Genomic DNA, 23,292 nt, shown 5'->3' on the forward strand with positions numbered 1-23,292 from the left:
CTAATAGTTACCTTAAGATCTTTTGGTACATTAACTTTGGGTCTCCCGCGCTTAAGGGGAATAGACACAGATGGGTGAGGCTGAGGCTGAGTATTGGCAGAGAGCTGTTGCTGTGGGGGAGTGTTGGCAGAGAGTTGTTGCTGTGCCGAGGTGTTGGCAGAGAGCTGGCGTTGTGTCTGGGTGTTGGCAGAGAGTTGTTGCTGTGGAAGAGAGTTGGCCGAGAGCTGGCGTTGTGTCTGGGTGTTGGCAGAGAGTTGTTGCTGTGGAAGAGAGTTGGCCGAGAGCTGGCGTTGTGTCTGGGTGTTGGCAGAGAGTTGTTGCTGTGGAAGAGAGTTGGCCGAGAGCTGGCGTTGTGTCTGGGTGTTGGCAGAGAGTTGTTGCTGTGGAAGAGAGTTGGCCGAGAGCTGGCGTTGTGTCTGGGTGTTGGCAGAGAGTTGTTGCTGTGGAAGAGAGTTGGCCGAGAGCTGGCGTTGTGTCTGGGTGTTGGCAGAGAGTTGTTGCTGTGGAAGAGAGTTGGCCGAGAGCTGGCGTTGTGGGGGAGTGCTGGCAGAGAGTTGTGGCTGTGGGGGAGTGTAGTTAGTACACCAGTCTTGGGTATGGTGGCACTGCGTTCCACCTTACCCAATACTTGTGAATTTGACACTTTACAAAACCACTAACGTACATTTTACAACACGAACGCAAAAACTAACTTAACCTTAAATATTTACAAAGCCGCCAACCACTTCACTTCGCTAACGAACTCATTAATGAAAAAATAAACGTTCTCATAAATTTTCTTCTATATCTTCATCGTCAGTGTTAACTCTATTGTAGTCATACTTGAAGTCATAAAGTTTCTCAAGTTTTGAAATGCATAGTCTTGTTAACTTACCTTCATCATCATAAGTTTTTATAAAACTACCATGACAATCTTTATACACAGTCAATGTATAGTCAACTGGTCTAGGATGAAGTGTAAAGAACATGTTATGCTCAGGAAGGAAGAATAAATGTTTAAATGTATGTTTGTTATATTTTTCGATTTGTATGAGTTGCTTTTGTTCTGTCATTTACATCCAAATAAAAATTTTCAGTAAAATAAAAAATAAACTTAAAAATTAATGATATCACCACCCTCACACGTATGAAAACATAGCACAAAAATAAATTTAGGTGAAGTGGTGAGATCTCACCTCTTTTTTCACCTGTTTTTTCACCCTGTTGAATTCATTGCTTTATAACTCTCTTCCTTTCTCCAACTCTTCTAGCTTCTTCTTAAGTTCAGCAATGTTGTCCTCATGAAGTTTAATCTTTCTCAAAATTCCTTCTTTATCTAATGGTTGCTTTATCTTTCTAAACTGAACTCTACCATCCTTCATAGTATGAATGTAAAAACCTTCTGGAATAGTCCTGATTTAATGTATTCTACCAAAAACTTTTGTTTCATTGCTTCAGTGACTTTAGTCGTCATTTCAATCAAATAAAAATTTTAATATTAAATAAAAATAACGTTATTTTTTCAGTAAGGAAACGCAGGAGTTTTACGATTTATTTGAGGAGTAGGTTCTGGTTTAAATGTTGGAGTCGGTTTAGGAGTTGACTTTTGAACAGAGTTTGTACTTCCATAGGTTCAGGAGTCATTGAAGGTTTTGCTTGTGAAGGCGTTGGTTTTGGCGAAGGTGTTGGAGTTTGTTTAACTTCAGCTACTTCAGTATTATTTACAACATTTGCTTTATTTCTTTTCAACATCATAACTGCTCCTGCTGTAGCTAGCAAACCTAGTGGGAGACCATATTTTATATAAGGACTTGACCAAATGCTATTTTTGACAGGAGCTGGTGGAACACCTAACCTTGGTGAGACTGCTCTTTGCCATTGTGCAGCTCGTAAGAAATATTCAATAGGTGCTCCATAATCGTTTGGTAAAGTTTGTTTCATAGATGGTGAAGGTTCACGAGAGCTTGATGAAGAACTCATTTATAAGCTTTAAAAATAAACGTTCATCCTTTATTCCTCACTGTCGTCCGTAGCTAAGTTATAGTCATCTAATCTTATTATGGGGATGCCATGCACGCACCTGAATGGCAAAGCAACAATCCCTCATAAATCCAATAAGTGGCTTTGGTACATTTTCAGTTGCTAGTTCAATAGGTCCTTTAACAGACAATTTGTATGTTATTGGAGCAGTAGATGTTTGACCTTGCTGGAAGCAAAAGTCCACTTCTGTTGGAAAACCACATAAGAAATGTGTGTTGTCATAGCTATCCCATTTATGTTCCACACTACCATCATCCACCAATGACCTCATAACATCTTCATTAAATCCTATCATATCATTGTTTGTATTGCAGGCGTTCGCAACCATTTCATAAAATACAGGTCCATATGATTTTTCAGGTTCTGCAGGCATATTTCCATAAGCTCCCATGGAAAGCTGAAGATATTTAAACTTAGGGTTCTCAAAATTAACATAATAGTTGTCTTTCTTTCTAAATAGTGCCCAAATACTTTTAACATTAATAGGCGTATAAGCTGCTGTAAATGTTGCACTTGAACTATCTGTATTCTTTGAGAATGAACCGTCCATAGGAATCCAATCCATAACTTTAACAGGAAAACATAAAGCCTCGTTTGTATAATGTTCTACAAGTTCTGTATAAATGTTAGGGTCTAAAGAGAATGACTTTGGATGAATGAAACATTCATTAAAATCCATCTTTGTTCGAAATAGTTGCTGGGTTACAGTTGTAATAGTAACTGTTCCACTAGCTTCTACTGCCTTCGTTATCATAGTGAATGGTTCATTCCATGGAACAAATTTATTTGTCGGTGGATTTGAATCTGAAGCAAATGCAACTTTAAGAGTTGGATTGAAAGCAATGATATCATTTACAGATATAGATGTGCATTGTAAGGCGTCGCTACTGAACTTTACTTTAAGCTGAATGTTTCCTGCAAAAGCTGGAATAAATCGAATAGCTTCTAATGGAAGGAATCTTCTAACAGGAATTCTTAAACGAAGCTTAAAATCAAATGATTTTCCTGCTGTAATTGGACCACTAACAATTTGTCCTGTTCTGCATGTTCCCGAATGACTCCATACATCTTCATGTCGAGTCTTTGAGAAAACATCTACTTTCTTTATTTGTTCGGTAGTTTGTGAGTTTGAAGTTATATATGCTTCTTCTCTTGCGTTGTCTTGAGAATATACGATACGACCATTTGCAAGGATTTGATATCCAGCAACTGCATAGAAAGCGTCATCGAAACCAATCCAAAATCCTGGTGGGTTTGTTTTATTGGAACCTGAACCAATTTCTTTATCTACAATAAATTGACCTTCCATTTTATACGTAATGAATGTATTGTAAAGGTCCAACATATTTTCACCAGGAGGTGAGAGATTGAATGTTACCCATGTGTTATCTTTAGCAGTTCCAGGTTGTGATGGAATCTTTGCGTCAGAATATTTTCTATTAGTGTCACCAATTTGAACTGCATTGTCTATGATATCGAAATATGAGCGAATCTGATGAATATGCTCTGCTGGAGTAAATTCGTTTAACTGTTCGTTCTGCATGTATTTACTTCAGATAAAAATATCTATTTACTTCATTATTCTCACTCTTCTTCTTGGCATTCGTGGTGGAAGTTGTTTCTTGACATTTTCAATGAACTGTACATTCTCTTTTGTCTCAACTTCTTTCACTGGCGGGTCAGGATTCTTTGACTCGGTTTGTTTTTCAATGAAATTCACGAACTTTGCAATAAGCTCTTGGTTCGTTATTGAAAGTACATCTGGCTTCTTTTCTTCTGGTTCTATTGACTTTTCAGTTTGAATAGAAGGCTTAACATGGGCTTCGTGGACTTCACCCTTGCCATACACCTTAATGTTGTCGCTTTCTGCATTCGCTAATGGAACCTTTCTTTTTCTTACGTATATTTTACCATCTTTACTCTGACTTACGTAATAGAAAGGATGTTGTATTCCTCTTGCGTCATTTAATATAATAGACTCTCGCTCTGATTTTGACAAGCTCATTTTACATCGGTTAAAGTTTTAATTTTGTTTTTTATCTGCAGTCAAATGACTCAGACAAGCCCTACGGACAAGACCCAAGGGGTCATAGATGTTGAAGCATTGAAGAAAGAAATTCGTGAGCAAATTTTATCCGAACTGAAGGAACAAAAACAAGAACAAAAGCCAGAGAGACCAAAGAGAAAACTTAGTGAAAAACAACTTGCTGCATTAGCTGCTGGAAGACAAAAGAACCCAAGACTACTGGCGAAGAAAGCTAGAGAAGAAGCTGAAGCAAAAGCTAAAGAAGCTGAAGCAAAGAAAGAGTAAATGGTTTATTTTTATCCGAATTAAATGTATAGACAAATACCTTTATCTGTTGCGTTCAGTAGTGAAAACCCTGACGTCAAAATAAAGGGGAACAGAGTAACGTTTAAGTTTCCAACAGACTGGATTGTGAACATAAATGAAGAGAAGTACATTGGCATAACATCTATGTATATAACACGTGCTTTCAGAAAGGTTGACTTTATACTTCAAGTCGAGATAGAAAATGACGAACAGTCTTTAAGCGCCCAAAACATTCACATATACAAATACTTTAAAGACGATACAACATTGCAACAATGTATGATTTCATTTAATGAGATGTTCGAGAAAAAGTTCAACATTGAAGTACAAACTTTACAGCCTTTACGTGAGTTTCTTGCACAACTGAAAGAAGAAGGTAGTCAGCCACAACTTATAGACTTTCATTATGAATTTAATGAAAATGAAGATGGAACACATGACTGTCATTTTGTATTCTCACCATTCAATGAAGTCGCTAAAAGAAAGAAAATCCATTACGTATAAGATTTCAAATCTCTGAACCAAGTGATGATTTCAAGAATGTTTTCAATTATGATGCAATGCTTCCGAGGAAAAATGAATTTTCAAAGATTGTAACACCTGGCATTTGGGATAGAAAGCAAGCTATATTATATTCAAACTTAAGTAAGGGAGTTGAAAATGAGTTCATTGGTCATACAAGAACTTCACCACTTCCTAACCCTAAATACTATAAATTAACTGGCTTCAATCGTGAGTTTTGGATAGACATGTTCTCCACTCATGACCATAACTGCCCAGTGTTCTTACCTCCAGACCATAAGGACTGTCTCTACATTGAAGCACAACTCTTAAACTCTACCATCGCAGTATTGTAAAATCTACGCTAGTTTTATTTTTTCTGAAAATTTTTATTTGAGTGAAAGGCATGGAAGGTGAAGGACATTGGCAAACACTCGAACATGACAATGACTATGAAATCTTTTCAGAGTACCCATATCCAATTAGGCGCATAAGTAACAAAAGAGTTGTAAGTGAGTTTGACAACGGTGATGGTTATATTTGTGTTTATTTAAACAAACATAAACTCTTTAAGCATAAAATTGTTGCAAATCAATTTATACCGAATCCTGAAGGACTTCGAGAAGTAGACCATATAAACAGAGACAGAGGAGACTTTCATATCTCAAACTTAAGGTGGGGGTCGAGAAGACAAAACATGAGAAAATATTTCTGGTTCGAATGGCTATTGGTTGACATTGTAGACACTCTTCCTGAAGATGCTGTTGAAATTATACAATACTCTAAATTTACTCTAGAAAATTACTACTATGTCCCAAGTGAAGATGTCTTTTACTATTTCATGGGAACTCAATACAGACGAATGAATGTCTTAAGACAGTATAGCAAAGATTATAAAAATTACAGAGTAGTAAGAAGAAAGAACAAAGCTGTCTATTGCAAAGTTAAGAGAGACAATGGTTATACATAAATGACAAAAATATATGACCTCATGGGCTTCGCCCTTCCGCTAGCGGCTTATTTTTATCACGAATGACCTCATTCATGACTCATTGCTGACAAAATAAATGACCTCAGAACTTCAACTTACGAATAAAGCTTGTTTTAGTCGTTATTGAGAAGTTAAACTTCTCTTCAAAGCAAGGTTGAATGACTTACATAAGTCAAATCCAATCTTCTTGACCATCATGAAGTGCTTTGTAAAGTTTCATTAAACTGAACTCAGAGTTTTGTCATATGTTCCAACAGGTATGTGAATGTTCTTATCTTCATTGTAATAGCATTGTATAGCTTCAGGAAACATTTCATTAGCTGTTAAAGCAAGAACGTCTTGTTTTACACCTTTACAACGTGCATGAAATGCAACTTCATTTAAATCATTCGTGAGTAAGTCTATGTAAGTCTTCTTTCCACAAAATATTGACTTGTATGCTAAACTTTGTTTTCCAGGTGTTATTTCTGCGAAGTCAGAATGGAACTGACCAAGGTTCTTTCCTATAAGTTCGCGACCGTATCTCTTCTTAAACTCTGCTGCAAGCTTTGGTATGTCTTCATTGAAAATATGCATGCTATCGCAGTCCTGGTAAAATATTTGAAGACCCATATCTTCAGCAGTAAGAATACTTCACACATTATTCTCTTCGACATAGACAGAATGTTAACACCAAGTGGACAGAAGTTAAAGTGTCTGCAAATGCTTTTCGTTAGCTTGAAAATAGTTTTATCTGAACCATCCAAACCTTCGAACTTCACTATATGGTTGTAGTTTCTGATGGCATATCTTATAGCATCTTTGTCATTTACTATGGTTATTTTTGACTCAATAGGAGATAGAATAGTTTTGCCATAAATACTGTTCAGAATGAGCTTTATATTTTCTTGCAAAGGATTTCCTTCTTTCTTATACTTTAACCTTAACTCAAACAACTTCTTTACTTCATCTCTTATTCTAATATCTCTGTTTCCATCGTAATAGTATCCTTGCAACACTTCACATTTGACACCTTGATATTTTATGAGGTCTTGTAATGTTATATGGTCAACATACATTAAACAGCAAGTGTTTGAACTTCTGGGAACGTTAAGTTCTGGATTTAGTTCAGGGTCACAAACTATTAAAGGAAAGTGTCTATGTATTCCAATCTCTGTTATCTTAATGAGAACAAAGAAGCCAGACATAAACTTTTCACCAATGGGTTCCTTTTGGTCGTCATCGAATAAATGTCTCATGAGATACTCTGTGCTTAACATTTCTTTCTTCATAACCTTTGGAATACCTTCTAAAGTATAAAGTCTTGCTATAGCTGATGGATATAATGAAACAGCGTCGAAGTCAGCAATGAGTTTCTTTTCGCTCTTTTGTTTCATGTTATCTGACAGCATACATCTTCCACCTTGAATACAGCGTGAAATAAATTCTCTTGGTTTATTTGAGAGGTCATATAAATTTCCATTCGGGAAGTACACTCTGTTCTCAAATAATTTGTTAGCAATTGAACAAATACTAACGTAGTCATAAACGTTTAAATCAAATTCTTTCAATATGTCATTGCGGAACTTAACAAAACCTTCTCTTAAAATTCTTACATCTTGTTTGCAATAAAATGTGCTATACTTTTCTAAGTCAAAGTGGTTCTCATCTATTCTGCAACCTTTGATGGAATCTATGTTTTTCATGAATGTATCTGCATCCCGGATAAACTTACATGCTTCAGAAATGACACCAGTTCTGTTGTCATTTGCTAACAAAACACTGCTGTAGTAGTTGTATGGAAATACTTCTTTCGGTCCTGTTTGTAAGTTAAACATAGCAGGAAATAGTTTAAGCTTCTTATTTATAACACTGTAAGAGTCTTTTATAATAATTGCCCTTCCTTTATATAAGCCAGTTATTTGCATTGTTCGTGAACCTTTAATGATGGGAGTTCCTTTCACTTCTGTCATGTGTCTTAAGATGAAGATTATATCATAACTGAGGTTATGGAAATATATTAAACTCTTGTCAGGAAGTCGCTCCAAAAATTCTGTTGCACAGTTCTGACCCCAAATGCTTTCACTCACTGAACCATCTTCACTGTCGTAACATATGTTAAAAGCTTTATGAAAGCCATCGGTACTGCACTCAAAGTCAGCAAAGAAAACGTGCTCAGGAATGAACTTACATTTAGCTTTATTTACTTCTTTTGACTCGGCTTTCTTCTTCAGTTGTACACAATACTTTGGAGCATATGTCAAATCTTTAAATGGTGCAAGGTTCTGTTTATATAAGTCATAGTATATGTGAAAAGTTTCTCCAAAGAAATAGGTTCGAAATATTTGCACTCCCACAATGTTTTCATAACATCCCATAACGGTGTTGTTCTATCATAACGAACTACATATTTATCTTCTCTCTTTGTATAAATCTTCATTTGTTTCTCAATGTTCATTCCACCACACTCCTTCAAGATTTCTATATAGTTGCGAATGAAATATGTTGTCATTGGTAATCTTTCGTTTAGCATGTAGTGGTCTTCAACAAGAAGTAAGTCAATAGTTCTAACAGTTTCACATTCTTTTGGTATATATCTCTTTATTTCATTATGTCTTGAGTCATTGAAATAACCAATGGTAACATTAAATGCTATACCTGTTGCGTCAGAAATTTCTTGTACTTTACTTTGAGGAAAGTCTCTAACACGAATGACTTCTCTCATGTGGTCAATAGTCTCTCCATCTACTCCAGCCTGAATGCAAGCATAAACGAAACAATTGTCTTCTGTCATAAGTGCTGCAGTTCTTTTGTTCAATTCATTGAAGATTTGGTAGCGTTCAAGATTTATAGGTAATGTGCAAAGATACTTCCAGAACTGACCGCTTCTCTTCTTATAAAACTTCTTTTCACCATTATCTTTCCAAAAGCTTTCTATAAGTGCTGGGTTTCCTGTTTGCTTAAGAGCTTCCAAAATGGCTTTCTGGTCATTTGTCAGTGTGCTTTCATCTCTATATGGTCTCTTTTTTGGTTTGCCTTTCTTTACATCTGACATCGTTAAGCCTTCATATTCTGTTAAATCATACATCTTTATTTCAGTAAGATTCTTTATGTTTGTCAAGAAGAAGTCATAGTGCATTTCAACAATACCTGCAGCATTTGCTTCTATCTCTGATATAAAGTTCTCCTTCAAGAGCTGATGTAGTAATGTTCCAATATTATTGAGGTTTAACGTAGAACATTCATACTTTCCACCAAGTTTATAACATACCATCCATCTTTGTTGTGAGTTTATTTTAATTTTCTCTAAGAGTCTCATGAAAACCTTACCGAAATGTTTGTGTAAGTAGTCTCTGTTTGGTTCATCTAAAGCTTCGATGTTAAAGTCAATGAGTCTATTGCCTGACTTCACATTCCTCTTCCTATTCTCTTCATCTTTCTTTAACCATCTCTCACCTTCTTTTGGTTTGTCGTCAATGGAACGAATGACATCGTTAGCTTTGCGAACTTGTTCTATAGCGCTCTTAAACATCTCTCTTCTCTGTTGTTTCAGTGTGTCGTCTCTTCTTCTTGTTTCACCAACGTTTGCATTTGTTATGTCAAACATTTCTCTTCTTACTTCATGAGGTACTGAACGTCTATGATATAAGTCAATAGCAACGTCATTTAAAGGAAATGCTCTTGCATGGACTTCGTCCTCGCCGCGTTGCGGCTTTATGAACTCATGAATTCTATCATAACTTATTGCACCATTATAATCTTTAATGAAGTCAGCGAGTGCTTTTTTGTTTGTTGCGTAATGTTTTGCAACATCTATGTTAGCTTCTGTAAGAAGTTGTTTTATTTCCGAGTGTTCTAACTTAGACAACTTCCGATACATCTTTAGTAGGAAATAAAAAAAATATTTTTGAAAAAATTAGATTAGATTTTTAAAGTTATTTTTCAAAATAATTTAATATTTTTATTTTAATGAAACACATGCAAGATTGTAAGTTCTTTTCATACAATGCTCTCGCTACTGCCATCAAGAATGAGTTCAATAATGCTTCAAATGTTAATGTTATCTTTAACAAGAAGTTTGTGAAAGAATCTAAGTTTGGTCAGTATGTCAGACCATTAGCTATCGTCATTGACTGCAAACGTTATACTTCACAAGAGTTAGCAGTAGTTTTGAAACAAAAGAGTTTCTTCGTGAATGTCAAAGATACTCATTATACTGTTATAAAGAACTCTAATATTGACTTCTTCAGTATTGCTTTAAATCTTTCCGAACAGAAAGAATATAAGAAGGGTGAAACAAATGTGAAATATTATCCTTCATCTCTGAAGACAATAACGAACAAAGATGTTATACAGAAGCTCCTACCAAAGGTTGAAGAAGCTTCTATTGACATTGACGAAGGAAGTGAAATGGTTGAAGAAATAGACCCTGACGTCATTTAAGCAAAAATATATTTTTGGGTCATTTACACTCATTACGAAGAAGTTGACAAAACATATACGAAGAAGTTGACAAAACATTTACGTTTAGTTTACGAAGAAGTTTTGACAAAACATATACGATGAAATACTTGTAAATGAAGCTTTATAACGTATGATTGGAATTTATTTTTGCTTCATGACACGAAGTGAAGATCTTCACTTCGTCAAAATGTCATGTTGTCAGTAATTTTAAGAGAAGTTAAATAACCTGGTAGCACATGGTAACATGGTAACATTGAAAACATTTATGACAAAAATAAATGGTACCATTAATGTTGTCGTTAATTCATTCTTCCTCTTTGAAGTTGTCGAAATATTCTGTTATTTTTTCCTTCAGTAATGTTAAGTCTTCTTTGAATGTAAGTATTGTGCAACCTTTGATGTCATAGTGTGTTTGAGGAAGAGTATTTTTGACAATTTCCTTTATTTGTTCATTCGGTGTCATTGAAATCGGTAAGTTTTCACGATAGAACCAGTTTCTGTCAGATTTATATATTTTAGCTAAGTCATAAAAGCTCTTGTTGTTTCTTCTGACTAAATGCAACATAACCATATCTTTATCTTCTTCTTTCTCCAACTCTTCAGTATATATCATATACCTATAACTCTTTTCCTTTCCTTTTGGTACTGAACGCGGTATTCTTTTCTGTATGCTTTTGTCTTTGGATTCAATGACTTCATCTTTTGCTTGAAGTTTCTTTTCCATCTCTCCACGTTCTGCTTTATATAGTTCATCTAACATCATGAAAATATAACAAGCATAACGAGATGAAGCCCACATTGCTACAGCGTTTACTAAAAGTCTATGTACATAATAACCTTTCAAACCAGGAGCCAAATTCTTGCGATTTTCGTACGGAATCTCTTCTCTCGGTTTTCCGAGGGAAGCAATCATATGAGGAAATTCTTCTAAAAGTTCTTTTGTCTGTTGGTTTTCAAACCAATGATATGCTTGCTTTGTAGAACGAAGAGCATTCATTATACTTTGCATTTGGTACATGTCATCTTTGACCGAACGAATGAGGCGAAGTTGTTTGTTATATTGTATGTATTCGTATTTTTCATTAATGGCTTCATGGACTATAACTGTTGTTGTGTTCTCTGATGTTGACATTACTGTCTTTACATACAAAATAAAAAAATAAATAAAAATAAAACTAACTTTATTTTCTGACTTTACAAAAGACCAAAAATAAACGCTTTACATGTATTTTTCAGCAACTTCGTCAAATAATTTTATAGCTTTATCTATCTCATCTACTTCAAACGTTTCTTTACCTTTCGTGGGAGCACCATACATTTTCTCAAAAACTTCAAGCAGTTCTGTTTCAGCAGCTCTCATATCATTAACAAACACAACCTTGACTCTATTGACTGTACTGTCATATCTTTGAGTTATATTATATGTCCTTCCTATCTTATATCTTTTTGTGTTGAAGTCTTCGGTTTCTGAACGATGTAAAGTAAGCCTTCACTGCAACGTTCCGTATCGAATGAACCATATGTTATGAAGTTATATCCAACAACTGGGTCTAACCATAACAAAACTATTGGTATAAGACTTTTGTCTATAAGATATGCTCTTGTTCCATGAAATGCTACTGATATCATAAGCTCAGGATTTCTTGTCAAAATTTTCTGAGTTGAAGCATTTCTAACCCAGTCGTTTGTTTTCTTTCCAGATGGAGATATAATGTCTGACAAAGAATATTTGTTGTATTTCTTTGAGTATCTTACGTTTAAATCACCTATTCTAACCACTTTGGTGTCATTGTCTATCTTTCTAACTGTTTCAAACTCAATGTTTGTCATTACTGTCTTTACATACAAAATAAAAAAATAAATAAAAATAAAATTAGCGTTATTTTTCTAACTAATGAAATTCATTATTTTTGTGCTGAATTCAATAAAAATAATTTTTAGGTGAAGAGGTGAGATCTCACCTTTTTTTTTCACCTAATTTTTCACCTCTTTTTCACCTCTTTTTTCACAAGCGTTTTACATGAATTGTACGATGTATATTTGAAATCCTAAACAATTTCGTAGCTTCAATTTCTTCTTTTAGTACATCGAATGTTTTAATCATGCCGAAAGTCTCTTTATATTTCTTCTTGACGTCAGACAGAAGGAAATCTTCTGCAGTTGGATAGTTTTTGTTCAGAAATGTCAACATATCCATTTTATCTTCTGCTGGCTTTTCTGCTTCTTTCTTTAAGTCTGCATAGTCGTTTCGCATTCTTTCTATCTCTTTGACTGAGTAGTTATATTTTCTTATTGCTGCTTTACATTTTGAACATTGCGGATTCATTTTTGCGTTATACATTGAAATAAAACCAGCTAGAACAACTAAGGCGTCAATGGTTTTCTTTAACTCAAAAGCTGCTGGTTTTAACTGTTCATGCCATACCTTACCTCTTCTATCTTTATCTCTTATTTCCCAAACACATTTTGCAACTAACGAAACAAAGTTATCGTATGTCTTAAACTCCACCGATTTATATATGTCAGAAATATTTTTATAAACCATGTCGCAATCTTTGTCCATAACTTTATGGTTGCAATGAAAACCAAGGAATTCATAATTTACTTTACGTATGAATTTCTTTATTTCTACTGAGTCAGTTGGTTTCACTTCTATTTCGTCGAATTCAGGAATAGTTAGTTTTTGCTGTTGGATTTCAGGCAATTTGGGTAAATGGTCAATAATGTCCTGCATTTCATAAAGATACTGTTCATTTGTTTCATCTTTCACACTACAGTCTAAATTACTTGTTAAAAGTTCTTGCTTTATCTTCTGGATTTCTGTTTCAAAAGTATATGAAGAAGGAATAAAGCTTTGCATCTCTACCAACATTGACGTAGGATTCATGACTAGCGAGTTTGGTGCTGTAGTTGTTTGAATTGTTGTTGTGCCGATTGTTGAAATCATATCTTTTATACAAAATAAAAAAATAAATAAAAATAAAACTAACTTTATTTTTTCTATCTTAAGGAAATTCATGAAAATTCACGAGAAAGCTAAAGCAATCTGAGCCGCTAAGCGGTGAGGGTGAAAAAACAGGTGAAAAAACGGGTGAGATCTCACCTCTTCACCTAAAATATATTTTTGGTGTAAATTTATGTTAAAATAAATGGTACCATTAATAATACATGACTGTTCTCATTCATGTCTGATTTACATCTAATGAAAAAGTTTAGAAGAATTTTCTTATTCTTTCTGGCTTATTTTTGTCTTTCCAGTACTCCCGCTCTAATGGTCCCAGATGTGTTGACTTTGACTCTCTCAAGTTCTTAGATGGTATAACATCTTCAACGCCTCCTTCATATCTTACTTTATAAGTGTCATCGTTTATGTTGTAGCCAAGTATTTCAATAACCACTCCTCGCTTTGCTTCGTCAATGGTTTCAGCAAGTTTGCCATTACTACTTTCGACTAATTTGTGACGAGGATAAAACGCAATAGAGTCGTCAGCAGCTTTTATAAGATATCCATTACCTTGCGTAGAGTCTACGATATAATAGTTTCTACTTAACCTTAAACGTTTCTTTGTCAACGGTTTGTCGTCAAGAACTACACGAACTTTTGTACCAGGAATGAGGGTAAATTGTGTTGAATTTCTGATATTTTGTGTTTGGCTTCGTTTCTTTTGTATATACTTTTCTTCTTCTTGTTGTGTCATTGAATTTGGTGTATGCCCTGTTGTAGAATGTGTTGAGGAATTATATACTTCGAGAAAATGTTTCATTGTTTCTTCGGTAAAGTCTCGCTCTTGATTTAAATCTCTGAGAGTCCTTATGAAGCGGTTTATGATGCCGAGTATGTTATGGTTATGGTCTTCAGTAGTGTAGTGAGTTATGTTATGCTTAATGAGAAAATCTGTGATTTCATTGCTGAGGTATGCACTGTCTTGGTCTGATGTTAAAGTACTTGGGCTAAGTTCTGCTACAAACTTTTGTAAAACTCTTAACACTTCACGAGTTCCTTTATTTTTCATTGGATATGCATATACTTTACGAGTGTTAACATTAATGAAGATGAGGAATGGTTTATGTCCTCCTTTTCTGCTTTGAATGAGAGTGTCAAATTGGTATGCGTCAGGAGTGTTGGAGTAAATTGGTAAAAAGTAGTCGTAAGGGTTTATTTTTGTTTGATGTACAACATTTTTGTCAAAGAACCTTTTCACTTCAGCTCTGTTAGTAAATCCCCAACTCTTTGCAGCTTCATTGAACTTCTTAAATGACCTCCATGGATGTTGTTCGAATACTTCTTTCAAGCTCATTTATGTAAAGTTAAAGATTTTATTCTAGGCTCAAGCGCGTTCATTGAACGCGGTACCATGCGAATATAGTCACAAATGGTGGCATATAATCTGCACCCGAGCCTGTTGGATTTGTTGTGAAAGTGTGTGAATGATTTCCTGTGGTTTCACAGAAAATAACTGCGCTTGAATCTACTGGGTCGCTTGAAATATCATATCTATGCATTCCCTGTCTATCCGAACCTGCTGCAAGATTTGTATAACCTCTTTTTGTTATTGAATGTGAATGATTACCTGTTGTGTTTGTAGTTCCTGTATGAGTGTGCGCAGGTAAGTTTGGTTCTTTAATTTTCTTTGAGCCTCCTGTTTGCTTTGAAGAGTTAGCACAGTATAAGAATTTGTCTACAATCTGCTGCCACGTACCAAAACCCAGAACTGTTGCTGGATTTGTTGAGTTCATTGACGTATAAATTGAGCCTATAGGATATATGGTTTCAAGAACCTGAGTCTTCATTGTTTGAAGTTCATGTTTAACATTTATAAATCCATTGCCATCTACAATATTTATATTGTTTGTTATTAAACCATTAGGAAAAGTAGGAGGATAAATTCTTTGTTCTTGTACAGTTGCACCGTTTCTTCCTGTTTTTGTTACTATTTCGATGCATGCTTTAATTTCTTTAATCTTGATTGTTTGAAATTCTTCATGTGTATGGTTCTTGTCGGCTTTTCCATTAAGCGCAGCATTTACTTCCGACTTCTTTGCATAATTTTCATCTACATAAGTTTTGTCGACTTTCTTATCTAACAGTTTTGGTAGTTCATATGCTTCAAAGTTTCTGGCATGATCTTCGATATTCCTGCAACTGTTATCTAAATTGTTAAGAGTATCTTTTACGCTTGTACTCGGATTCTCTAAAGGTGCACTTGAACCGAGGGTATAGTTCAATATTATGTCGTCTGCTCTAACAGTAGTGAAGGATTTATGTGTATGTTCTTTGTCAGCTTTCTTATCTAACATTTTTGGTAGTTCATATGCTTCAAAGTTTCTGGCATGACCTTCAATGTTCATACATCTGTTATCTAAATTGTTTAGTGTATCTTTTACACTTGTACTCGGATTCTCTAAAGGTGCACTTGAACCGAGGGTATAGTTCAATATTATGTCGTCTGCTCTAACAGTAGTGAAGGATTCATGTGTATGGTTCTTGTCAGCTTTACTATTTAATGTAGCTTGAAGTTCATTTATATCGGAGATATTGTGCTTATGAGATTTCAAAACTTTGTTCATTGCTTCAAGTTCATCTTTGCTGGCTTTACTTTTAATAGCATCTTCAAAAGTTATTTTTGCCTTAACTCTCAAAGTAAATCTTGGTTCAACTAATACACCGTTAACATTGAAAGTAGAGGCATAAATTTCACCGGTATAACCAAATGCTTCTGGTGCTTTAGCTACATCATACTGTACAGTACAGCTTATGTCATAACCTTTAGCACGAATGTATTTATATCTTCTTTCATTAACATTTTTTGTTTTCGCTTCATCACTTCGTGTTAAATATCCATGGTAGTCCGTTATAATCTGTTCGTCTGAAGTTATATAATGAACGTGGTTCTTGACTTTATCACTCAGAGCTAAAAGCTCATTTTTGTCTGCTTTTTCGGCTAATTTCTCATTAACATCATTCACTTCTAATTCAACTCTTCCGCCAGAACTCTTATTATCATTAATCTTTTTCATTAATTCGGTAATTACGTCATAAAGACTATATTCTGTTTTCGGTTCTGTAAATAATGAGTCAAAATTTCTTTTCATCATTACATCGCTGACATTAATGATATCAGCTATACCTTTTTCATTTATTCTCTTCATTAATTCTGCAATAATGACGAATATATAATCTGTTAATTTATTCTCTTCATCGAGGGTTATAGAATGTTTTGAAATTGAATCATTAACTCCTCTAAATAAATCAATAACTTCAGGATACACGTTTTTAATGTCTCGAATAACCCGACCAGTATCCTGTTGTTCATGTTCTTCGTTCCCGTCGTTACGTGGTTTTATATCTCTAACCATCATCAACGCAGCCATAACCGGAGGGTTTGTTGCTATCTGTTCGAAAATCCGTCCGTTATGTACGGTATATCTAAATAATTTCTTTGTGTTTGTTAAAACATTTGAAACAAGTCTTTTAAAACCATCTACAAAATTTCCTGTTTCACCTAATGTTCTTGCAGCATTTACAAGCTCACCCATTCCCGCTTTTGACCCCAAAAACGTCCATATTGCATTTATTTCACTCTGTATAGTTGTCCATTCAGCAAAACTAATACCTGCATTCGCTAAGCTGAAAATGAAATTCAGTGGATCGAACTTAATTCCACCTTCTTTTTCAATTTCAACGAACTCACTAACATGAGATTTTAAGTATTCTTTCGTTAAAATTGTTTTCCCCGATGTTATGTCATTAACGAAACTATCACCGTCAAAAGTTAACGAATTCAATTTCGTCGTTGATGCTTTTATTTCATACACCGCTTTATCGATAGTTTTTGGCTCACCTTCTTTAGAAGCATATGAAACATTAATGAATGAATTATATGTATTCGTGAATGAGTTAAAATCAATGATTTTCATTAATGACGCCTTTAATGATTCATTTACTGTCGAATCCCTTAAAGTAATTAATGAACTGTCATTTATGAAAGGTACACTGCAAACCGTCGAGTTTGGATCAAATGCTGTAGTTGGTGCAGGAATATTAATGATATAAGTCATTAAATCATTAAGTGACGTAAATAATGTTGTCGTTTTTGATTTAATTTCTTTAGCATCTGTTATATACGGTAATTTTATTTCTGTAGTTTCTGAATTAAAGATATTCGCTAAAATGTTTTGTAAACTGTTTTGAACAGCTGTGTAAACCGTTGAATCCAGAACTCTTACGATTTCACCGTCCTTAATAAAAGGCATTGCACATGGTGTAGTGCTTGGGTCAAATCTTTTTGGGTTATGATTCAACATATATTCTAATGCTTCATAAACAGACCTATATACGGTTGTATTATCTTTTTCAATAATTTCACCGTCCTTTATAAACGGCATAGTACATGGAGTTAAAATAGGGTCAAACTTTTCATAGTCCTTCCATGTTATATATTTCTCAGTATTTCCATCAGAAATAACAATATATTTGTCAGTAAGTGTGAGAGAGTATTGACCAAAATATAAACGTTTAGCTCTGTCAGCTTCATATGCATATGCAGCTATACTCATATTTTAATGAGAATAAAATGTTGTTCTATTTGCAAAGTACAGACCCAAACGAATACGGGACAGTAAAGCTACAAACAAACTTAGGTCTACAGAATGAGGCGCTTGCATTCAGAATGGTTGACTTCAATACTATCGCTTCATTCGTTATAACAGATGAAACAGATTTCATGGAGATTGAAATAGATGGAAAGAAGCACGAAATAAGATTTCACAATAATGTAGAATATAAGATGGAAACATTAGCTGGAGTGTTAAATGCTCTCATAAATACTACAATAAACAAGGATAACGAAGAAAATTTAATGAATGTTAAACTTATTGCAGGAGTTTTGAAGTTCGGTTATGTGAAGGAGTTTAAGATACCAAGAATGAGTCATAGAGTACAACTTCTTTTGGGTGCATACCATATGACATTTCCTTTGAAAAGTGTTGACAAAACGATTGAGATGAAATCTGTTCCATACGTATGTTATGGCAACTGTTTGTACATTGAGTCAAAAATAGCTAATGTCACAGGTATTTCAGGAGTTAATAGTAAAGGTTCAGTAGAATATAAATCCTTCTGTTATGCAGTCAATTCAATGTTCATTCCAAACGTTCCTGTCATAGCAACTCATTTAGGTAAATGGGTTCGCATTAGTCCTCATAATTTGAAAGACATGCAATTCAGACTTGTTGACTTTCAAGGAGAGCCTGTAGAACTGAAGGCACCAGTGCGAATGACTGTTGAAGTTGACTTTTTAGAAAATATTAAATGCAACAGCTTACAAGAGAACTCAGAGCTAAAAATATAAAGTATGAATGTTATGTATTAGGTCATGAACTTTGGTTGTTGCTGTTTGATGAAACAAATGAGTTAGTTATGTCAGTCAAGAGAACAGAAAAATATTGTGTTAGTGAAAACTGCACCAAGTCAATAAGATTAGGTTTGCATTATGAAGATGAGTTCGATACTGTTGAAGAAGTTTTGGATAGATATTACAAATTGCTTTAATTTACTAAAACATATTTCAAACAAAGTTTATATTCTGTAGATAGTTTTGTATATTCATTCGAATATTTATACTTAAACTCAACTCCTGTAGTTCCTGGTGTTTCAATGATGCGGATGTTACCTATTTTCATGAATGGTGGCGTTTGACCACAGCATTCGATTTCAGGGTCGAGATAGTCAATGACACATTGTTTCCCTGTTATTCGTGAGATAACATTTTCAAGGTCCTCCTTTGTTAGAATTATTTGGTTCTTGCTTATAAGATTTACCAAAAGCTTCTTATCGTCTTTGAGTAAAATTGTTTGGTATAACTGAAGAAGGTAATGGTCTACGTTATCTGAAGGATTTGTTTGAACATTTGTGTAAGGATTGTCGTTGGCTTCTCTTGAAAGAATTTGGTCCAGTGGTGGATACTCTAACTTAACATCTGATGTAGCGTTAGCGTTTGAAGCTGAGTTTAAATTCACGGCGCCATGCTCCAAGACGAAGGTCCCGACTTAAGTTCTGGTTCTTTTTCTTTCAAACACTCTGAACTATAGTTCTTTATGACAATATTGTTTGTCGTTCGTGAGTCAACATTTGATGTTGGTTCAATTGGAACATTAACGGCACCAGCTAAGATGGATTTGCTTCTCATTTCATATAGAATAAAAACCTTTTATATGTATGAAATGAACAATATACTCGACAAGGGTTTGAATGTAAAGCTAACGAATGAAAATATTGTTGAATTCACTGAGACAGGAGCTGTGTATAAAGATGTAGAACTACTGAACAAAAGAGCTAAGGGAAGAAGCAGGAACATGAACAAAGGGTGGAAGCCTATAAAAATTTATGTCAATGATGGCTCAGGAGGTTCAAACATAAAGTATGCAGAAAGTTATAGAGTTTATGCTCTCAAAGGTGAAAAGCCTTCATTTAAGAACAGCTATTCTAACGCATATCCTCAAAAGCTAACGGATGGGAAAGTGGATGATATGAATGACAGCAAAAATATTAACAGAAATGGCGACAGAGATGCATGGAATTTGTTTACCATCAGTCAATTGAAGGTTAAACTTTAAAACAATGTTGGTCGTTCCCATGGAATATTTTTGACTTTAATGGTATTAGTCATGATATGAATCTCAAGGTATGAACGAGGAGAGATGAGAGACTTATATGCTTCCCAAATTTCTTCAAAAGGTAATGTTATACCTGACTGTTTCCAAATGAGTTCAATATCATAACGTGAGAAACCTTGAAAGATAACGAAGTCAGTTATGAGACGTTTAATGTTTAAAGCTAAAAACCTCCACGTCTGCATTAGTATTGCTACAGTTAAATGGTAATGTCTGACTTTAGTTATGATGTTCGCTAATGGTGAGTCTGGTTTTGACACTAAACCTTTACCAGCGAAATCATCACAAACTAATAAAGTGTTTGATGGATATTTTTTGAAGGGGTATTTTGAAAGTTTTGACAGAATGTAGTTTGTAAGTCGTTTCATATTGTATACTCCTGAGTATTGACGTAAGTGGTGTTTGTCAATAATTCTTTCCATCTCCTCAGAAGTCTTTTGCATTCCTGACTGTATGAACTCTACGATGGCATAATATTTCCTCTTACGTCGAATGTAACGTTGAAGAAATTCAATGAGTTCACTGTCTGGAACTTTAACGACAGAGGCTTGAACTTTTGACATGAATGTTTTCGCTGTTGAGTCCATAGAGTCTGAAGTTGCTGATATAATGATTTGGTCATAATATGAGTCATTTCCTAAACGTTCTGTTATAAGAATATGACGAATGAGATTAAATGTCTTTCCTGACCCCATCTTTCCACAATAGAAATACACACCATTTGAACAGAATTCATAATCTTTGCTGAAAGGAAGAATAAGAGAAGAGTTAAGTTTGTCTGTAGTTTCATTCATGTCTTCATCTACATCATGTATTAAATGCTTCATTTTATCTCCATTAAAAATGCAAGTCAGAAATATTCAGAACATAGCACCGAGTCTAACTGACAAGAGTATAAAGATATACTATGAACACGTTATGATGAAACCTACCAAAATTCAAGAAAGTCAGTATACTTATGAATATCCAAGACACTGGGTAGAGTATGTAGGAGGTGAGAAAGCTATTGAAATCAGACAGGTTCGAAGTATTCCAGCAGGAAGAACAATATTATTGAAGAACTTTAATGTTTTGAGATATAATGATGAAACAAAGAAGCAAGATAGTTTCCCTGTTGCTGTGTATGTGAACTTAGATACAGGAGATGACATGAAAGTTTTTAACACAAAGCTTCAAACGGTAGTGAGAGAACAACTTACTGCGGAAGGACATCCATTACCTTCAGAAGTTACCATAGCATATAATTTTGAAACAAACTCAATAGATTTTAAAGTCGTCTCTGCAAAGAAGTCAGGTTTTACATTTAATGAAGCAGATGTATATTCGAATGAAAACTTCAAAGCTATTGCATGGTTAGATAATGACGATTGCTTTAAGAAAATATTTAAATTCAGTGACTCAAAGATGTCAATAGATGACCTTCGTGGAATGTTACCATCGACGTTTACAGTTGAAGGTTCAGCAGGATTGCTTACAAGATTGTCAATTGGTGGTATTTGGTCTCGTGAGAACATTGTTATAAAATCCAGTATAAGTGAATTTGCTGAAGAATCTATATTATGTCTTTCAAACTACATGTATTCGCCGCCGAAGCATTATAGTATAACAAACTTTGTCAGTAAGTTTAACATAAGACTTGTCGAACCTTCTTCAATGAAAGATGTTATGCTACCTAAAGATGGAAAGGATGGACTCATTATTGAGATGATTTTAATAGCATATTAAATGAGCTTGTTCTTGAAGGTCATTCATGATGAAATAACTGTTGTAGAAGATGTTAGCAATTGTTCAGACATTTTGAAGCGTATAGATGAGATAAGAAAGAAGTTAGATAGACCGCAAAGCGGTGAGGGCGAAGCCCGTGAGAACGTTTATGTTTCATTGACTTTCTCCAGTAACGAGAACTTTTATGAGATAATATTGAAGAGAGATGATTTTAATATGGTGTAAATGGTAGCTTGGGCAGCTTTAGGCACAATGGGAACAAAAGCATTAGCATTTGGAGCAAAAGCACTTGGAGCTTATGACGCAGTAAATAAAATGAGTGGAGGAAGGGTTTCAAAGACATTAGATGCAAATAAAGGGAAGATTGGAGGCTGGGTTGCAAAGAAGTTAAGATTAAATAAAATAGGGCTCATAAATAAAGCATCCAATTTGGTTGCGACTGAGTCAGAAAATGCTTTAGGAAAGGACGATGAGTTTGCAAAACACGCAAAAGACTTTAATGACCAGATGAAAGGTGAAACAATGCATTTAAATAGAGTCGATGGAACTAAAGAAAATGTTTCTTCTCCACCAGTAGTTCTTCCGTATGGTCCCTATGGAATGTATGGAAACCCTTACGAAAGACCATTTGACCCATTGACTGGTGGAAGTAACTGGTATCATTACGGACGAAGAAGAAAGACAGTTAAGCTGGAGACAGACGTGAAGAAAGCAACTAAAAAGAAACCAACGAAGAGAGTTATAAAGCAATGAATTCAACAGGGTGAAAAAACAGGTGAAAAAAGAGGTGAGATCTCACCACTTCACCTAAATTTATTTTTGTGCTATGTTTTCATACGTGTGAGGGTGGTGATATCATTAATTTTTAAGTTTATTTTTTATTTTACTGAAAATTTTTATTTGGATGTAAATGACAGAACAAAAGCAACTCATACAAATCGAAAAATATAACAAACATACATTTAAACATTTATTCTTCCTTCCTGAGCATAACATGTTCTTTACACTTCATCCTAGACCAGTTGACTATACATTGACTGTGTATAAAGATTGTCATGGTAGTTTTATAAAAACTTATGATGATGAAGGTAAGTTAACAAGACTATGCATTTCAAAACTTGAGAAACTTTATGACTTCAAGTATGACTACAATAGAGTTAACACTGACGATGAAGATATAGAAGAAAATTTATGAGAACGTTTATTTTTTCATTAATGAGTTCGTTAGCGAAGTGAAGTGGTTGGCGGCTTTGTAAATATTTAAGGTTAAGTTAGTTTTTGCGTTCGTGTTGTAAAATGTACGTTAGTGGTTTTGTAAAGTGTCAAATTCACAAGTATTGGGTAAGGTGGAACGCAGTGCCACCATACCCAAGACTGGTGTACTAACTAGTGTTGGTACTGCTGGCTAATGAAAGCTGGCGTTGAAGAGGAGCGTTGGCAGAGAGCTGGCGTTGTGGCGGGGTGTTGGCAGAAAGTGGGCTTTGTAGAGGAGCATTGGCTGTTGAGAGCTGTTGCTGTGGAACAGAGTTGGTAGTGCTGGCTGATGAAAGCTGGCGTTGTAGAGGAGTGCTGGCTGATAAGGGTTCTTCCTGTATACGAGAGTCGTTTG

At 34.7% G+C, this 23,292-nt stretch overlaps 15 protein-coding genes and 3 pseudogenes across 18 annotated transcripts, besides 1 other annotated feature; 5 read left to right on the top strand and 13 right to left on the bottom strand.

Annotated features, from left to right (window-relative positions):
- The first annotated feature begins 574 nt into the window (after positions 1–574).
- Positions 575–23,071: a mobile genetic element.
- On the bottom strand, positions 1,502–1,959 carry TVAGG3_0459280 (annotated as a pseudogene). The gene has a single exon. A coding segment is annotated over exon 1 (458 nt).
- Positions 2,683–3,562, bottom strand: TVAGG3_0459290 (uncharacterized protein; the record flags this gene model as incomplete). Its single annotated transcript, XM_051234982.1, has 1 exon — positions 2,683–3,562. A coding segment is annotated over one exon (880 nt), but the record flags the coding sequence as incomplete, so codon positions are not given.
- TVAGG3_0459300 (uncharacterized protein) lies at positions 3,590–4,024 on the bottom strand (the record flags this gene model as incomplete). Its single annotated transcript, XM_051234983.1, has 1 exon — positions 3,590–4,024. One exon carries the CDS (start codon positions 4,022–4,024, stop codon positions 3,590–3,592), a length of 435 nt encoding a protein of 144 aa, XP_051092807.1.
- On the top strand, positions 4,070–4,330 carry TVAGG3_0459310 (uncharacterized protein; the record flags this gene model as incomplete). The annotated part of the gene is made up of 1 exon (XM_051234984.1): positions 4,070–4,330. The coding sequence occupies one exon, from the start codon at positions 4,070–4,072 to the stop codon at positions 4,328–4,330; it is 261 nt and encodes an 86-aa protein (XP_051092808.1).
- TVAGG3_0459320 (uncharacterized protein) lies at positions 4,355–4,732 on the top strand (the record flags this gene model as incomplete). Its single annotated transcript, XM_051234985.1, has 1 exon — positions 4,355–4,732. A coding segment is annotated over one exon (378 nt), but the record flags the coding sequence as incomplete, so codon positions are not given.
- Positions 7,129–8,334, bottom strand: TVAGG3_0459330 (annotated as a pseudogene). The gene has a single exon. A coding segment is annotated over exon 1 (1,206 nt).
- On the bottom strand, positions 8,482–9,354 carry TVAGG3_0459340 (organellar and viral DNA polymerase type B; the record flags this gene model as incomplete). Its single annotated transcript, XM_051234986.1, has 1 exon — positions 8,482–9,354. A coding segment is annotated over one exon (873 nt), but the record flags the coding sequence as incomplete, so codon positions are not given.
- On the bottom strand, positions 10,591–11,418 carry TVAGG3_0459350 (KilA, N-terminal/APSES-type HTH, DNA-binding family; the record flags this gene model as incomplete). The annotated part of the gene is made up of 1 exon (XM_051234987.1): positions 10,591–11,418. The coding sequence occupies one exon, from the start codon at positions 11,416–11,418 to the stop codon at positions 10,591–10,593; it is 828 nt and encodes a 275-aa protein (XP_051092811.1).
- Positions 12,292–12,627, bottom strand: TVAGG3_0459360 (organellar and viral DNA polymerase type B; the record flags this gene model as incomplete). Its single annotated transcript, XM_051234988.1, has 1 exon — positions 12,292–12,627. One exon carries the CDS (start codon positions 12,625–12,627, stop codon positions 12,292–12,294), a length of 336 nt encoding a protein of 111 aa, XP_051092812.1.
- On the bottom strand, positions 13,499–13,801 carry TVAGG3_0459370 (uncharacterized protein; the record flags this gene model as incomplete). The annotated part of the gene is made up of 1 exon (XM_051234989.1): positions 13,499–13,801. A coding segment is annotated over one exon (303 nt), but the record flags the coding sequence as incomplete, so codon positions are not given.
- On the bottom strand, positions 13,860–14,584 carry TVAGG3_0459380 (integrase core domain containing protein family; the record flags this gene model as incomplete). Its single annotated transcript, XM_051234990.1, has 1 exon — positions 13,860–14,584. A coding segment is annotated over one exon (725 nt), but the record flags the coding sequence as incomplete, so codon positions are not given.
- TVAGG3_0459390 (keratin-associated protein family) lies at positions 14,625–15,635 on the bottom strand (the record flags this gene model as incomplete). Its single annotated transcript, XM_051234991.1, has 1 exon — positions 14,625–15,635. One exon carries the CDS (start codon positions 15,633–15,635, stop codon positions 14,625–14,627), a length of 1,011 nt encoding a protein of 336 aa, XP_051092815.1.
- Positions 16,254–16,823, bottom strand: TVAGG3_0459400 (uncharacterized protein; the record flags this gene model as incomplete). Its single annotated transcript, XM_051234992.1, has 1 exon — positions 16,254–16,823. A coding segment is annotated over one exon (570 nt), but the record flags the coding sequence as incomplete, so codon positions are not given.
- On the top strand, positions 18,074–18,637 carry TVAGG3_0459410 (uncharacterized protein; the record flags this gene model as incomplete). Its single annotated transcript, XM_051234993.1, has 1 exon — positions 18,074–18,637. The coding sequence occupies one exon, from the start codon at positions 18,074–18,076 to the stop codon at positions 18,635–18,637; it is 564 nt and encodes a 187-aa protein (XP_051092817.1).
- On the bottom strand, positions 19,150–19,474 carry TVAGG3_0459420 (annotated as a pseudogene). Its single transcript has one exon. A coding segment is annotated over exon 1 (325 nt).
- TVAGG3_0459430 (uncharacterized protein) lies at positions 19,500–19,901 on the top strand (the record flags this gene model as incomplete). Its single annotated transcript, XM_001287052.2, has 1 exon — positions 19,500–19,901. The coding sequence occupies one exon, from the start codon at positions 19,500–19,502 to the stop codon at positions 19,899–19,901; it is 402 nt and encodes a 133-aa protein (XP_001287053.2).
- TVAGG3_0459440 (uncharacterized protein) lies at positions 20,301–20,752 on the bottom strand (the record flags this gene model as incomplete). Its single annotated transcript, XM_001287051.2, has 1 exon — positions 20,301–20,752. A coding segment is annotated over one exon (452 nt), but the record flags the coding sequence as incomplete, so codon positions are not given.
- Positions 21,909–22,436, top strand: TVAGG3_0459450 (protein of unknown function, DUF4107 family; the record flags this gene model as incomplete). Its single annotated transcript, XM_001304885.1, has 1 exon — positions 21,909–22,436. One exon carries the CDS (start codon positions 21,909–21,911, stop codon positions 22,434–22,436), a length of 528 nt encoding a protein of 175 aa, XP_001304886.1.
- Positions 23,072–23,292: the final 221 nt, after the last annotated feature.

The sequence above is a fragment of the Trichomonas vaginalis genome, chromosome II, assembly GCF_026262505.1.
Source record: "Trichomonas vaginalis G3 chromosome II, whole genome shotgun sequence".
In the NCBI taxonomy this organism is placed as follows: Eukaryota; Parabasalia; order Trichomonadida; family Trichomonadidae; genus Trichomonas; species Trichomonas vaginalis.